The 13182-nt window shown below is 47.5% G+C and overlaps 1 protein-coding gene across 3 annotated transcripts in view; it reads left to right on the top strand.

The window, feature by feature from the left end:
• LOC126532179 (membrane metallo-endopeptidase-like 1) overlaps positions 1-13182 on the top strand; it is a 55047-nt gene that overhangs the window by 20048 nt on the left and 21817 nt on the right. Inside the window, exons 2-4 of one of the 3 annotated variants that reach the window (XM_055071282.2) lie at positions 648-1859; positions 4206-4431; positions 5370-5638. In XM_055071282.2, coding sequence (XP_054927257.1) covers positions 789-1859; positions 4206-4431; positions 5370-5638 — 1566 coding nt within the window. In that variant the 5' untranslated portion in view covers positions 648-788. Of the gene's footprint in view, positions 1-647; positions 1860-4131; positions 4432-5369; positions 5639-13182 lie in introns of all 3 variants that reach the window. The other 2 variants (XM_050179853.3, XM_055071283.2) reach the window with 2 other exon arrangements.

Genomic DNA, 13182 nt, shown 5'->3' with positions numbered 1-13182 from the left:
CCATGCAGTGTTGGCCAGGAGGAAACGTTCTGTACCTACCCTCATACTATTCTATACTTTGACTGAAAATGCAGAGGCTCGTTCGTACGAGTCAGAAGCAACCAGTAAACCTCATAACGTGGCAAACAAACAAGAAAAGATGGTCATTCGCGTAGCTTGATAATCTTCCAGACCGAGAACTTAAGTTTCTTTAAATGAATTTCTCTGTGAGCCGGACCTGTACCATCACAAAGTGTAAGTCGCAGGGGAGCTGCTCCAAGAGAAACTGACTCCGAGAGACTGTCCGAACAGTATTTCAAGAAGTTTCAGGTGATGTATACAGGCGAAACCATCTGGATCCACACTGACCGTAGAAATTGGACACTGTTCTGAGGGAAGACAAGTTACTGTGAAAAACAGCGCACACCAAACCAAGGGCAGGAAACGACGAAGACGGCGCTCCTTTCCGCCGTTTCCTTCCATTGTCTCGGTGTGCGCTGTAATTCACGGTAACACGGAACACCAACCAGCCCGGTCTCGAAGACTGTAGCAGACAAGGGCGGGGATTTCGCAATGATTATTCGTATCTTTATAGCGAGTTTTCAATGCCAACCATCCACTCACCACCTAAACTGCGGTGACATAATTCTTAGCTATCTTACTCGCAGACACCAGACGGTGTGTCGGAGAGCTTGTCCGATCCCGTAGGCAACCACGTCGCGACAGCCGAGGGCTCGAGCAGCAGCAACGCGAAGTTGGCCGTGGTGGCCGTCGCGGTGGCGCTCTTCATTGTCTTCGTGGTGCTGCTCATGCGCTACGGGTATCCCACGGCCGAAAAGAAGGACGTGCCCGCAAGCGGCATCTGCGAACGGGAGTCGTGCCTCGAGTACTCGCAGCTCCTGCGCGCCTCGCTCGCCGACTCGGTGAACCCGTGCCACAACTTCTACGCCTTCGTCTGCCACGGCGCCCGGTACCCAGGTGGCACGGACGCCAGCATTCTGTCGCTGACGCGCGCAAGGCTGATCGACGCCGTGCTCGAGGAGTGGCTGCGCGACAACCACACGCTGCGGGAAGGGCGAGTGCCCGGCAAGTCGCTCTGGGCCGGAAAGTTGCTGCAGATGTGCGTAGGCCAGCACGAATCGGGAGCGGACAGCTCTCTCGCGGAACTGCAACGATTCATGCTCGAGAGGAACCTCACGTGGCCTCACGCCAACGACAGCGTTGGCCTTGCGAATCGGGACACGTTGAGCACGCTAGTCCAGTTGTCTCTCTTCTGGAACGTGGACGTGTGGTTTTCCCTGCGCGTTCGCGAAGTAAGCGCGTCCGCGGGAAGGCCCACGTTTCGATTTGGCAGGAGCGAGAGCTACCTCGAGTGGGAAGAAAAGCGCAAGGCACTCCTCAAGAAGAACGCCTACAACCGCCTCCTGGAGACGTACATCACTGCCTTCGGTGTAAGCGAGGCGGGTCATGTAAAGAAAATCGCGGATAGACTTCGCGCGCTCGAGGAAGAAATCTCTGGCATACTGGAAACGTCGTCGACTCGGCATCGACACAGCGGCCCTCGTGTCCTGAAAGTAAGGGAGATGCAGCCGAACGTCTCCAGTGCCCACGCTTTTGACTGGGCAGCGATTATAGCCGAGGCCTTCGGCGCCGGGGCAAGCGAATTCGCCAACGACGCCGTGGTGGTAAAAAATTCGAGCCTCCTCAACGGCGTCAACACGCTCCTGCAGTTGAACGCCTATAAGGCAAACATTTACGCCCTGGTAATCAGCTGGAGCGTCGCAAGGGACCTCGGAAGCTTCGTGCATGCCGGCCTTAGCCAGGCGTACGGCATGACCGACAGAAATGTCGCCGAACGCTGCATCCTTCGACTCGATCAGGTCAGTGCGTTTGTCAAGAATTGAACACCCGGTTGCCCTGATATAGCGGTATACCAAGATGATATATACCAATGTCTTTTAGCGTAATGAAAAGGAAATGTTTAGAAAATAATGTCAATGCTTACCTTCAAGACCTATCGAAGTAGTTACACATAAACGGCTTAAACCTGAATACAAACAAGATTAAATTTACTATTTCTGAATCAGCAGGCTGGAAAAATTGTGAAGCTATTACCTTAGCATTTGAATGCTGCTTATTGAAACAGGTCAGTGAGCAAGAATGTTTAGACGTGTGGTTTCGAGACCTTTTTTGGAATACACATATTAATAAGCTGACATCTGATCTAACTCGAATTACGGGCAGCAACTATAAAATACACAAACTAGTAGTACTATTATGGCTAAACAAGTGCTGTATTACTCGATTTGTTATTCCAGAATTAGCTACGCACTCCTAGTTAGGGGAACACCCCGTCAAATAACTATAGGAAACTAATTCTTGAAAGGAAAATAATGTGTATGATTCTAAACTCTCACTGCAAATCCACGACACCTACGAACCACTCTTTGCAAAATACAAGATGCGCAAGGCAGATAGTGTTCACATTATATATATATACACTGTGCAAATCATACAGGATTGAACGAATTTACAAAAAAATGTATGTGTACACGCGCACACACACACATATACCATTCTCTGCAGTCTGTATTCACACACGCATTATATAATATATATATATATATATATATATATATATAATGATGAAAAATCAACTGGCCGCACGTGGGATATACGAACCCATGTATTACGCGTGCGATGCTCTCACCAATCGAGCTACCGCGGCGCCGTATTCCCATTCACTTTCTTGGGTATTTATGTTTGTCTACAAGAACTAACCCTGCGAGTGTTGGCTGTATATATATATATATAATATATAATGCGTGTGTGAATACAAACTGCAGAGAATGGTATATGTGTGTGTGTGTGTGCGCGCGTGTACACATACATTTTTTTGTAAATTCGTTCAATCCTGTATGATTTGAACAGTTTGTTTACTATATTTATCACACCTAACGAATTTTTGGTTTTATGTCATTGTTTCTTTACGAGGGAATTTTCCGATCATCGTTTTTTTGTGCACTGTATTTGACGCATATATTTCTGATTAGTGTTGCATTTCGTGGAGAGATGACAATACTTTCTTGTATATAGCTGAATTTTTCGTGTTTGTATAATGATGTACACGAGCTTTGCCTATCTTTGATGTCAGCTCTAACTAGTACTTAGTACGTTTATTGAGCTCTTGTTCTGGGCACATATAGCATTGATCAGCGCGACATGTGTACAGTTGCATGAACTGATCTGAAAATATACAGGTATTTTGATGTCACATGCATTGTGTACACGGGGCCTGGGCCAAGTCATGCATGAGGAGGAAAGCGGAGGAGGAGGGTATGGCGAAAGCGTGAGAAGAAAAAGAGTAGTGCCGCGCAAGTGTTCCGCGGCGACGATCGCAACGAGATGGCGCCAGAGTAGGACGCGGCGTGTGTTCACCAATGACACCATCCATAAGGCATGCAGTGAGGGCGTCCACCGATACCATGTATGGAAACAAAGCGCTGCATGAGCGGAGGTCTGTCTGCGGCGGCTGCTGTGAATCGCGCCTATACGCTTCACCTACGCGCTGCCTCTCGCAATTTCCCGATAAGCGAGGCAGTCGCGCCACACGTACTTCTCCGCGTTTGCAACGTGCCGAACGAGACAGACTGTCTGCGCCAGCTAATATGTTGCGAAATGAAAATACGCATAGAGCTGCGCTCAAATTTCGTGTTAAGGAGCATCGTAATCGTCGGTGACCTTTTTTTTTTTTTTACGTTGCAAAGACAATTCAGCGTTACTGGTTTCTAGCAACAATTACTGTTTGTTACTGTTTTCCAGACGAATATTCTGTTAAATACACAGAAACAGTGTTGAGGAGCAACGTTTTCGCAAAACATGTACGATCGGCATGACCTGCAAAAACAGGTCACACTAATCAACTTTTGCGCAGTGTGTCTATAGGTGCGATTCGATCTTAGCCAAGTCTTGAGTTTTTGAACTGTGCATGCAGTACGTTTTTGATGCCAGCTACGCATGCAGCGATCGACCACATCGTGCAGTTCGCGCTTCGGCTTGTGCTTATAGCGCGTAAATACCGAGTGTTAGGTTTAACGACCTTGCTCGACGGGCTGTATAGTCTGTATTGACTACCTGGCTGATGGCGCGCAGCTGACCAAGCCAGCGCTGACGCTGCCCCTGTTCCGGAGGACACTTTCGGACGAGCTGCTGCTGCGGGTGCGCAGGGTGTTCCACGCGGTGCAGGATGCCGCCATCGAAGCCCTGGACGGGAACCTCTGGATGGACAGCGGCACCAAGCGCAAGGCTCTGTTCAGCGCCCGCCGGATAGCACTTTTGACGAGGCTACCACTTGTGTCGGACTTGGGCGACGACGAAGCCGAGCTGCCACGTCTGGACAACGACCAGAGCTTCTTCGAGGCGTGGAGAACTGCTGTGGAGCACATGCAGGCGGTGAGATGCGGCGCGGCCTCTTCGCTGTGCTTGTCGCGATAGAGGTTGACGTCCTCTTCGTTTACACCAGTGGACTCTGAGATAATTAGGCCGTAATATGCAAATACTATATTCTTTCCTGTGCTTCTACGAACCCAGATTGCCCGAAGTTAACTTCAAAAAGCCATTTAAAGGAAAATTGCAGAGATAAATAATTTGAGCTTTATTAGAAAATTATCCTTCTACACTGCCAAAAAAGAAGAAAAAACACTTACCTTGTGATGAGGTTTAATAAGCGAGAGGAGACTGACGGTTGGCGGCGCTGTCTCGAAATTCCCGAACCAACTTACCGTGACGTCATAGGTTTTGATGGCGTCTGCTCAGGCCTAGTTATTATTTTATCGGTAATAATAGACTACATATTGTATTCCAAAAAAAAAAAAGAAAAAGAAAAAAGGTCATGAGACGGAACTTAGCAAGTTTCAAGGACATTTACTGAGCCACACCGGCCCAAATACGAGAAAATACTTCGAAATCCTTGACATCACACTGACGCACCGGCGCCAGGGTTCCAACGCGAAATATTCAAAAAGGAAACAAAGAGCTTTGACCTTCTTTTTCTCTTGAAGCAATTCACTGCTTACCGCGAAATTAACGAAAATATGGTTTACAGAATACGCTATCAGCCTAAACTGATATGGTTATCTTTAATGTCCCTTTGTTTAAGGAAGGAAGCCGCGTAAAACATGCCAGCCAGAAATGCACCTCTCCGGCAGCGAACGTACGAGTATGCATGCTTCACTTGCTATAAAGGCGCGAAACCAAGTTTGATCCTACTGCTGACAAAATGGCTGTGTCGTCCGGCGCTTCGTACCGTACCGCGTATACTTGCCGCGGCTGTTCTTGTGTCAGATCTCCCCTTTCGTTGGCGCACGTCCACTCGGCGACGACGTGTGCAGCACTTGCTGGCGCCGCGCAAGGGCAGCCCCGCGGAACGGTCGTTCCTGAACACGAGGCCCACGTTCGAGGAGGCGCACGATCGCGTGGTGCTGCACCCGGCGTCCCTGTGGCCGCCGCTGTTCGCTCTCGACCTGCCGGTGGCCGTAGTGTTCGCCGGCATTGGACAGCTGCTGGCGCACGAGCTCATGTACGGCTTCTACTCGGCGCTCAGCCTAGACATGGCCGACGACCTCAATGGCTCGGATCAGTGGCGCCCAGAGACAATCGGGTAAGCGTCGTGGACTTTGGCATTGCGCGAGTCCGAGGCACGGACGGGCAAGAGCGCTGGCATAGCAGATAAGTCTGTTGTTTGGAATGGAATATGGCAACAGCTGATTCAACTGTCTTCACGCATCTGCATGCCAGATGTGTTTCAGTGAAGACTTTGAAAACAATGTGGTAGTTTCTTTGTTTGGCGACACAGTATTCGCGCCGCCGGACATTAGAATTTGTGCAATAGCAATTGATCAAATCTTTAATTCATACAGACTAAAAGACTAAAGCTCCTTAATTATGTATATTTAGAAATCAATGTTATAAGAACATGCAGAAATTGCAAAGTTGAAACTAGCCACGGCTCACGCCACTTCATCGTCGATTGCAGCGCACGGGCACGTATTATCGAAACAGAGCTTAAGTCCGTAGGGTCAATAATTGATGTTTATTTTATTTACGTTTCAATGCTGAACACGAGTGTACAGCAACACTGCATGTTTGCATTAATATATTGTTTTGTTTTCGTATATTTGGTTCTTGTCTTCTGACACATGATATGTACCACTATGCTATGACCAATAGGTTGGGGCTAACCGTATGTGAAATAATAAATAAGTAACAAATAAATCCATCTGGTTAAGCACGAAACTATAATAAAGGAGATTCGACCCAGTCCGCGAACCACGAGGAATTTTTCTGAACGGCTCAGCTTTCTTTGTGAGAAACGCACCCGTATGGGCTACCTTTGCACTTTCGTGCAATACTCAGATATGGCATTGTCTGAAAAACTTCATTCAGGTCCTTCTGGTCGCGCTAGATTCCTAGTCTGAAGCGGGCCGCTCGCACGTTGGGACCGAAAGGCATAGCCTCTCGGTCGCCTAGCTACTCGGGAAGGATGACAATTTTACCTTTTAATAATATTCCACCACCTTCCTTAAAATTGATGTGCCACCCGCCGTGGTTGCTCAGTGGCTATGGTGTTAGGCTGCTGAGCACGAGGTCGCGGGATCGAATCCCGGCCACGGCGGCCGCATTTCAATGGGGGCGAAATGCGAAAACACCCGTGTACTTAGATTTAGGTGCACGTTAAAGAACCCCTGGTGGTCGAAATTTCCGGAGTCCCCCACTACGGCGTGCCTCATAATCAGAAAGTGGTTTTGGCACGTAAAACCCCACAATTTAAAAAAAAAAATTGATGTGCCAACCAAAGCGTATTGTAGCGTACAGGTAAATCACTTGTACACGAGCTAGAACGCGCGCACAAGGGCTACGCTGCAAACGTACCGGTGGCCTTCACATGCGTCTCGCGACCCTGGTGGCGCAGGGAGTACAAGGGGCGGGTGGCCTGTTACCTGCGCTCCTACGGGAACTACGGGGCGCGCCACGCCCACAGGCAGGCGATGGCGACGGACAGCGCAGACGCCGAGCGCTTCAGCGACTTCGCCTCGGCTCCCATCCTGTACGCCGCGTTCGGCAGACGCTCGAAGGGCAGCGCCTCGTCACCCGCGGACGTGCGCCTTCCGGGCCTGGAGGCTACAGACGCCCGCAAGTTGTTCTTCCTCGCGTACTGCTTAACGCTGTGCTCTGCAGGCGACGACGACGAAGGCGAGAGCTGGGGCGAAGCGGACGCCAGGGCGCGCCACGAGCTACGTCCGGAACAGCGGTGCAACGTGCCCCTCATGCACATGGAGGAGTTCGCCAGCGCCTTCAGCTGTGCGCACGACGACGAGATGAACGCGCACAAGAAGTGCTCGTTCTGGTGAAGGCGTTCGATTCCGCCATGCCTCTCTCGTGATAGGCATCTTCGTCAGTTTTTCTTTTGTTTTTGTTTTCTTCTTTTTTCGCGTTTGCTTGCTCAGTGTTCTTTAGTTCGTGAATAGTTGCGATTTGTCGTTTGATTGAAGCGCGACTATGCACGTCATCTTCCGCAGCATGTCTGAACATCTGCAGTATATAGCTGGTATCGTTGCGGTCATCGCTTTGTATATATTACTTGCTAAACGACACTTGTTGAACGGGTTTTAGAGCGGCCGGATTTTTTTTTTCCCCTCCTTTTCTCCTCGTTGTTGCGTATTTATATATGTACTCTTATTTCCGCGTCCCTGTCTACAAACTGCAAGGCTTCTCCAGTCGGTGTGCGTCGCGGCCATTGTCGAAAGTGCACAAATGACTATCGTACTGCTAAGGTGCTCTTGGACTAAATATGTCTCGGTGCAATTAATCCGGTGGCCTTAGTGTGGGGAAGCTAGCTGCCAACCGCAAGAGTGTCGGCTGCATGAATTATCTTGTTCATTCGGGCACATATGAGCAGCGGCATTTCAGTGTATTTCGCTAACCCTGCGAAGTGAAATCATTGCATCCCTCTCCACTGTGGCATCAAATTTAAACACGTCTTATTGCAAATATTAAACGTCACCTTGTGTAATTGAAAAAGCACACAGGTAGCTAGGCTTCGGGGTATCATGAGCAGTTTATTGGTCCGTGAACAATCGGCAATACAACTGGAACGAATAAAAAGTAGGGGTGGCGAATACTATAGCAAATCATCAAAAGTGAAACAAGTTTTCGAAGCAATAGAGAAACAATGAGTAATGCAAGGCTTGTTTTAGACTCTGCGGCGGAAGCCTGCATAAGATCGTCTGTTTATTGCTGGTATTCTGTAATGTAGTGTTTTTGGTAGTATAGTGATGTGCCAGTTTTACCTATTACGCTACAACGAGTCATATTTCCCTTGCAGTGGGCCGTTTTACACGTGTCGAGGGCACAGAAATCGTTCAACAGCTTTATTTTTCCACAACTTCTAATCTTTCTTTTCCTTTTTTCTTTCGCTCTTTTACTGCAGCAACCATTTAGCATTTTCGGAAAGTTAGTCATACAAAAACTTTCACTCTTTGCGAGCTTGTTTTCAACTAGGCTTTAAATGTGGTTAAATTTTTTCGTGCAGTTAACGTAATAACAAAATAGTTACCTTGTGATTAAAATTAATCCTTTGTACCTCATATAGTTAGGTGTTTTCTTTGCACTGGTCAGTGCAGCTGTAGTACGTAATTATACCGGAATAAATATTCCTGCTTAAATATGTGTATCTGCGCTTGCCTGTTCGATATGTAATATTCGATTCGATATTTGATACTTACTATAGTATTCGATTCGTATTAAAAAAATTTGGTATTTGCCCATTTTTAATAAAAAATACGAAATTGAATTCGATTTGCATCCGAAACGGGCGACTGCCTGTTTCGCCTACGGAATGACACGCTCTTGCACCTCCCAGAGATGGCCTCAAGGTTATTGAAGCCAATCTTGAAAGTCATGCTTTACTCCACTGCAAGCGGCGGAAGTGATTCGTTGACTTCATGACCGCCATTTTTTGGACGCTACTGACGAAGGTAGTTACGTTTGTTGGGATCGACCACTCCGTTTCTTCGTACCTCTGGCCGAGTTTAATTCCGACCAACTATGTAGTGCAAGCGCGCAGGACCAGCATTGTTGCGCTGCCTTGCAATAATTGATCGGTCGTTAAGTCGTGAGCGCACATAAAACAGTGCGTAGTTTTAGAAGTGACGCCCCCAACACAGCTTTGTGTGCTAAAGTTTTTACTAGATTTTAGGCCTTTTGTGTGCTCTCATAGCATAGCTTTGTACACTTGGCTCTCCAAAGCTGCATTTACCTAATAAAATATGTTTAATATCTCTCTCTCTCTCATAACCTTGGGTCCCTTAATTCTAAAACTCCCTACTTGCGAGTTTCTTTTTCTTTATTTACCCTATATCTAAACTGTATTTCGTATTTCTCAGCTCTTATTCTAAAGCTCCTTAATATAGCCCCTTAAAAGGATTTGCGTGTACCCTAATCGAACTATTTTATACGCCTTTTGCATTCTTTTGTACGCCTGTCCTATAGCGTCCCCTAAATTGGGGTCCCATATTTCTCAAACTTTATAACGTCGACTCGTAGGTATCTACAAAGTACACGTACCTTTAATAATGTAATGGAGCATAATTTGCAATCTATTCAACCTCTGATGTTTGCGCTACGCCTTTCTTCAGCAACGGGTATGTTCCACCGGATGCTCCGCCCCACATAGCATGCAAATACGATCGACCAAGTAGTGCCATAGAGCGCACCTCTGCACTGCGTAATTCAACAAGACAACAAACCATATAATTGTGAATATAGCTACTTCACTTGTAGGTATCTCTAAAGCGCGCACGCCTCTTAAAGGTCAACTGCAACAAAACTATTTTTGGCTAAATATGTTCTAAATGAGTACATACGACTGAAGCAATCTTGGAAAAGACGCAGGGTTGATAAGTGCATCGTTTTCTTGTTGGAAGTCCTTAAAAAGCACCTAATCAGACGATGCATGCACCTGGTGGTTGTCGCTATGACAAGTCCCAGTACGTCACCTCTGGGATATTTTAGCGCGCCGTACGTGGGCGCCGCCTTATCTCGGCAACGTTGCGAGGAGGTGCGCGTTCTAGGTCATGCGTCACTTCCGGTGAGCGGTAATGGCGGCCTTTTTTTTGTTTGTCTTGGTATCCCCCCCCCCCCCAAAAAAAAAAACCTGCAAACTTTTCTTGAAATTCCACTTTTTCTGAAATTCCGCTCCTACTTCATGGGGTACATTTGAATAGAGGCGTGCCTATGTTTACATTATCTTAAGCTAGGCTTCTTACGGGGTCCGAAATCGTTGCTGTTGGCATTAATTGCGCATGGTTTTAAACGGCTATATTTATTTTCCTAAGTTATATTCGGGCTACCCCATTCTTGGCTTACTGGGTATGTGCCACTGTGACACAAAGGGTAGATAATGCTTAAATGTTTTTACACACATGTCGTACCACCATGTGCGTACTCCTGTCGTCGCCATTATTCCTTCGGACGGCATCGTACATCGCCTTCGTCCTCGTGAAATCGCTGCGTAGACGTCTGACCTTGTGCGTCCGCCCGATTTGATGCTTGCACCTCGGCACAGCGTCTGAGTGATGTAGTACGTAAACATAAATATTGCATGAGGTTAAAGTTGACCTTCGAAGTGAATAAACATAAACATTGCACGAAATTGCGCGTTCCATAGGTTGAAAGTAAACAAATTTAGTTGTACAGCATATAGATAACCGTTTTGATAGTTTCAGTGAAGCTTCGCTTCACATGGATTCCAACACGCGTGTTCGATCTCCATATTGTCACGTGGTAGCGACGGTCGAGGACACAGTAACAAAACTGAATGGCGAAAGTAACTTTATTGGGCTAACCTGTGCCCATAAAAGCAGGCTACTCTTGAAGCTCAACAAAGCGGCGAACAGAGTCGGTGATCGTCGAAAATTTGATCGACGGGGCAAGCGCGTCGGCATTTATGCATGAGTCATCGAAGATTCCAGAATAATCGCTGGTGCCCGCGTGTCTTCCAGAAATTTCTACACAATTCTCACCGCGCATACAAGCAATCAGATTGCGCAAGGTTCAGTGACAACAGACAGCGGACAGAACCGTCTACAACATTCGAGAAACTTCTGATACATGCAAGCGCGCCCTGAGCTGAGGGACAATGTGACGGTGAAAAGCGGTAACCTGTGAAAGGTAAACAAGTACACGTGTCAACATTTTTTTTTCTTCAGATCTTTCAAGACATAGGACAACGTGATTAAATATAAAAGAATAAAAGAAAGGAAAGAAACTCATTTGCAGATTTGCCAAATGCCTTCTCATGAACGCGCGGATACCTCCTGACTGGAAACTCGCAAGAATAATCCCCTCGCTTAAAAAGCAACGAGTGGGAATGAACATCGATAATATAAGGCCAATCGCACTAACTTCGAACGTTATAAAATTAATAGGGTATTGGACATTCTTATCATGAAATTATTAAATAATTGTACATTATTAATCCAGTCAGTTTGAGATTAGGGACTTGACCTCGCTGTTATTTTGTGGCCCAGTTTAGGCGACTACAGCAAAGCGTAGGACGAGCCCACACCTGCTGTATCGGCCAATAACCGGAAATGAGGCACGCATATGGGTTCCGCGAAGAGGGGACGCGGGCAACACTCACGCGTGAAGAGAAAGCGGATTAGTAGCTGCACTGTAGAAAAGGCACTAGAACTGCACCCCCGCTCGGAACAAAAGGGTAGAAGGCGCGAGCCGAAGGGGAGCGTTCGGGGAGACGAGCGTGGGGGGTGCTTGAGGTCACCGCCACCGCTAATGCCCATGCGCTCCCCAAATGTCCCGTCGACCGTCTCGGTCACGGAAATTGGGCGACGCGACGCTGCCCAGCCGGTTTGATGTTTGGCATCCGCGTGCGCCTGCTAAAGATTCCCGTGAAAATGGCGGTAGCTTTACCACTTAGCCGGCTACGGCCGAGGAATGCTTTTGTGTGCGATTGTCATCGGGTCCCAATTATGGTGTTTGTATTTCAAGCGAACCGGCACACAGCTGCACGGGAGACAGTGTCATCAGGTCCCAATTGTGGTGTTTGTATTTCAAGCGAACCGGCACACAGCTGCACGGGAGACAGATTTCTCAGTACTGGCAGGGTAGCCCGCTGTGTGGCGGATATGCAGTTAATAATCCGCGATTTCACGGAACATTCGCGGCAGCTTGCATGGCGGCCGGTTGCAGGTGAAAAGAGGGAAGGCGTCAGGGGCCGATACTCGCAGCGCAACGTAGGGGAGAGGGAGGTGGCACGTGTGTTTGAGAATCCTATCCCCTGGCGTGTTCTAAAGAGTGCCACTGTTTCCACCAATGCTGTGTGCGGCACAAAGGTGGTTGTGCTATTGGTTACAATGATGTGAACTCGCATGTGTGATTGGCTGGTTTGCGAATCCTTTGTACAACTGAGGGCTTAAAAGGTCATGTTTGGTTGTGTGGAGAGAGAGCGGAGCTTCGGGCTTGGGCTCGGACAGACGCTTCGGCGTTTGAATAAAGCGTCACTTCGTCTGACAACGGCTCTTCCTTCGCGCTGCCACCGTGCACTCGAATCATCGAGGGGCGCCGACTTCGGACCTTCAACACCTTCCCTCCTTGACTAGCATTGAAGCTACGAGAGGACAAAGGGAAAGGAAATTAACTAATCCCATATCAGCTAGGATTTAGACCTGGGTCGATTTAGAGGGACGCATGAAGCTTGCTCGACACATGCGGTAGTATGCAGCTTTAGTGACCCTTGATTTAGCTAAAGCATACGACAGCGTAGAGCATGTCGTACTCCTTAACGCTTTAAATAGCATGAGTTTTCCTCTGTATATTATAAAGTGGATATACAAGTTTTTAAAGGATTAAAAATTTTATTGTTCCCAACGTGGCTTGTTGACGCAAAAAGAAAGAAAAAAAAATAAGATCTCCAGGGATCTGTCCTTTCTCGTGTTTCGTTTGACATTTTATTAAGCTCAATTCTATTGTGCGATATCGTACAAGTATATGTATATGCAGACGACACAGCAGTCTTTGCGTCTGCGAGCGATATTTACTCTTTACAGAGAACACTACAGTCATATACTTAGGAACGCTTGAAGCTTGCTTTGCAGATATTTGAATGTCACTTAATGTCAACAAAAG

This window comes from Dermacentor andersoni, chromosome 5 (genome assembly GCF_023375885.2).
Source record: "Dermacentor andersoni chromosome 5, qqDerAnde1_hic_scaffold, whole genome shotgun sequence".
Taxonomy (NCBI): Eukaryota; Metazoa; Arthropoda; class Arachnida; order Ixodida; family Ixodidae; genus Dermacentor; species Dermacentor andersoni.
This window is presented reverse-complemented; position numbering and strand designations above follow the sequence as displayed.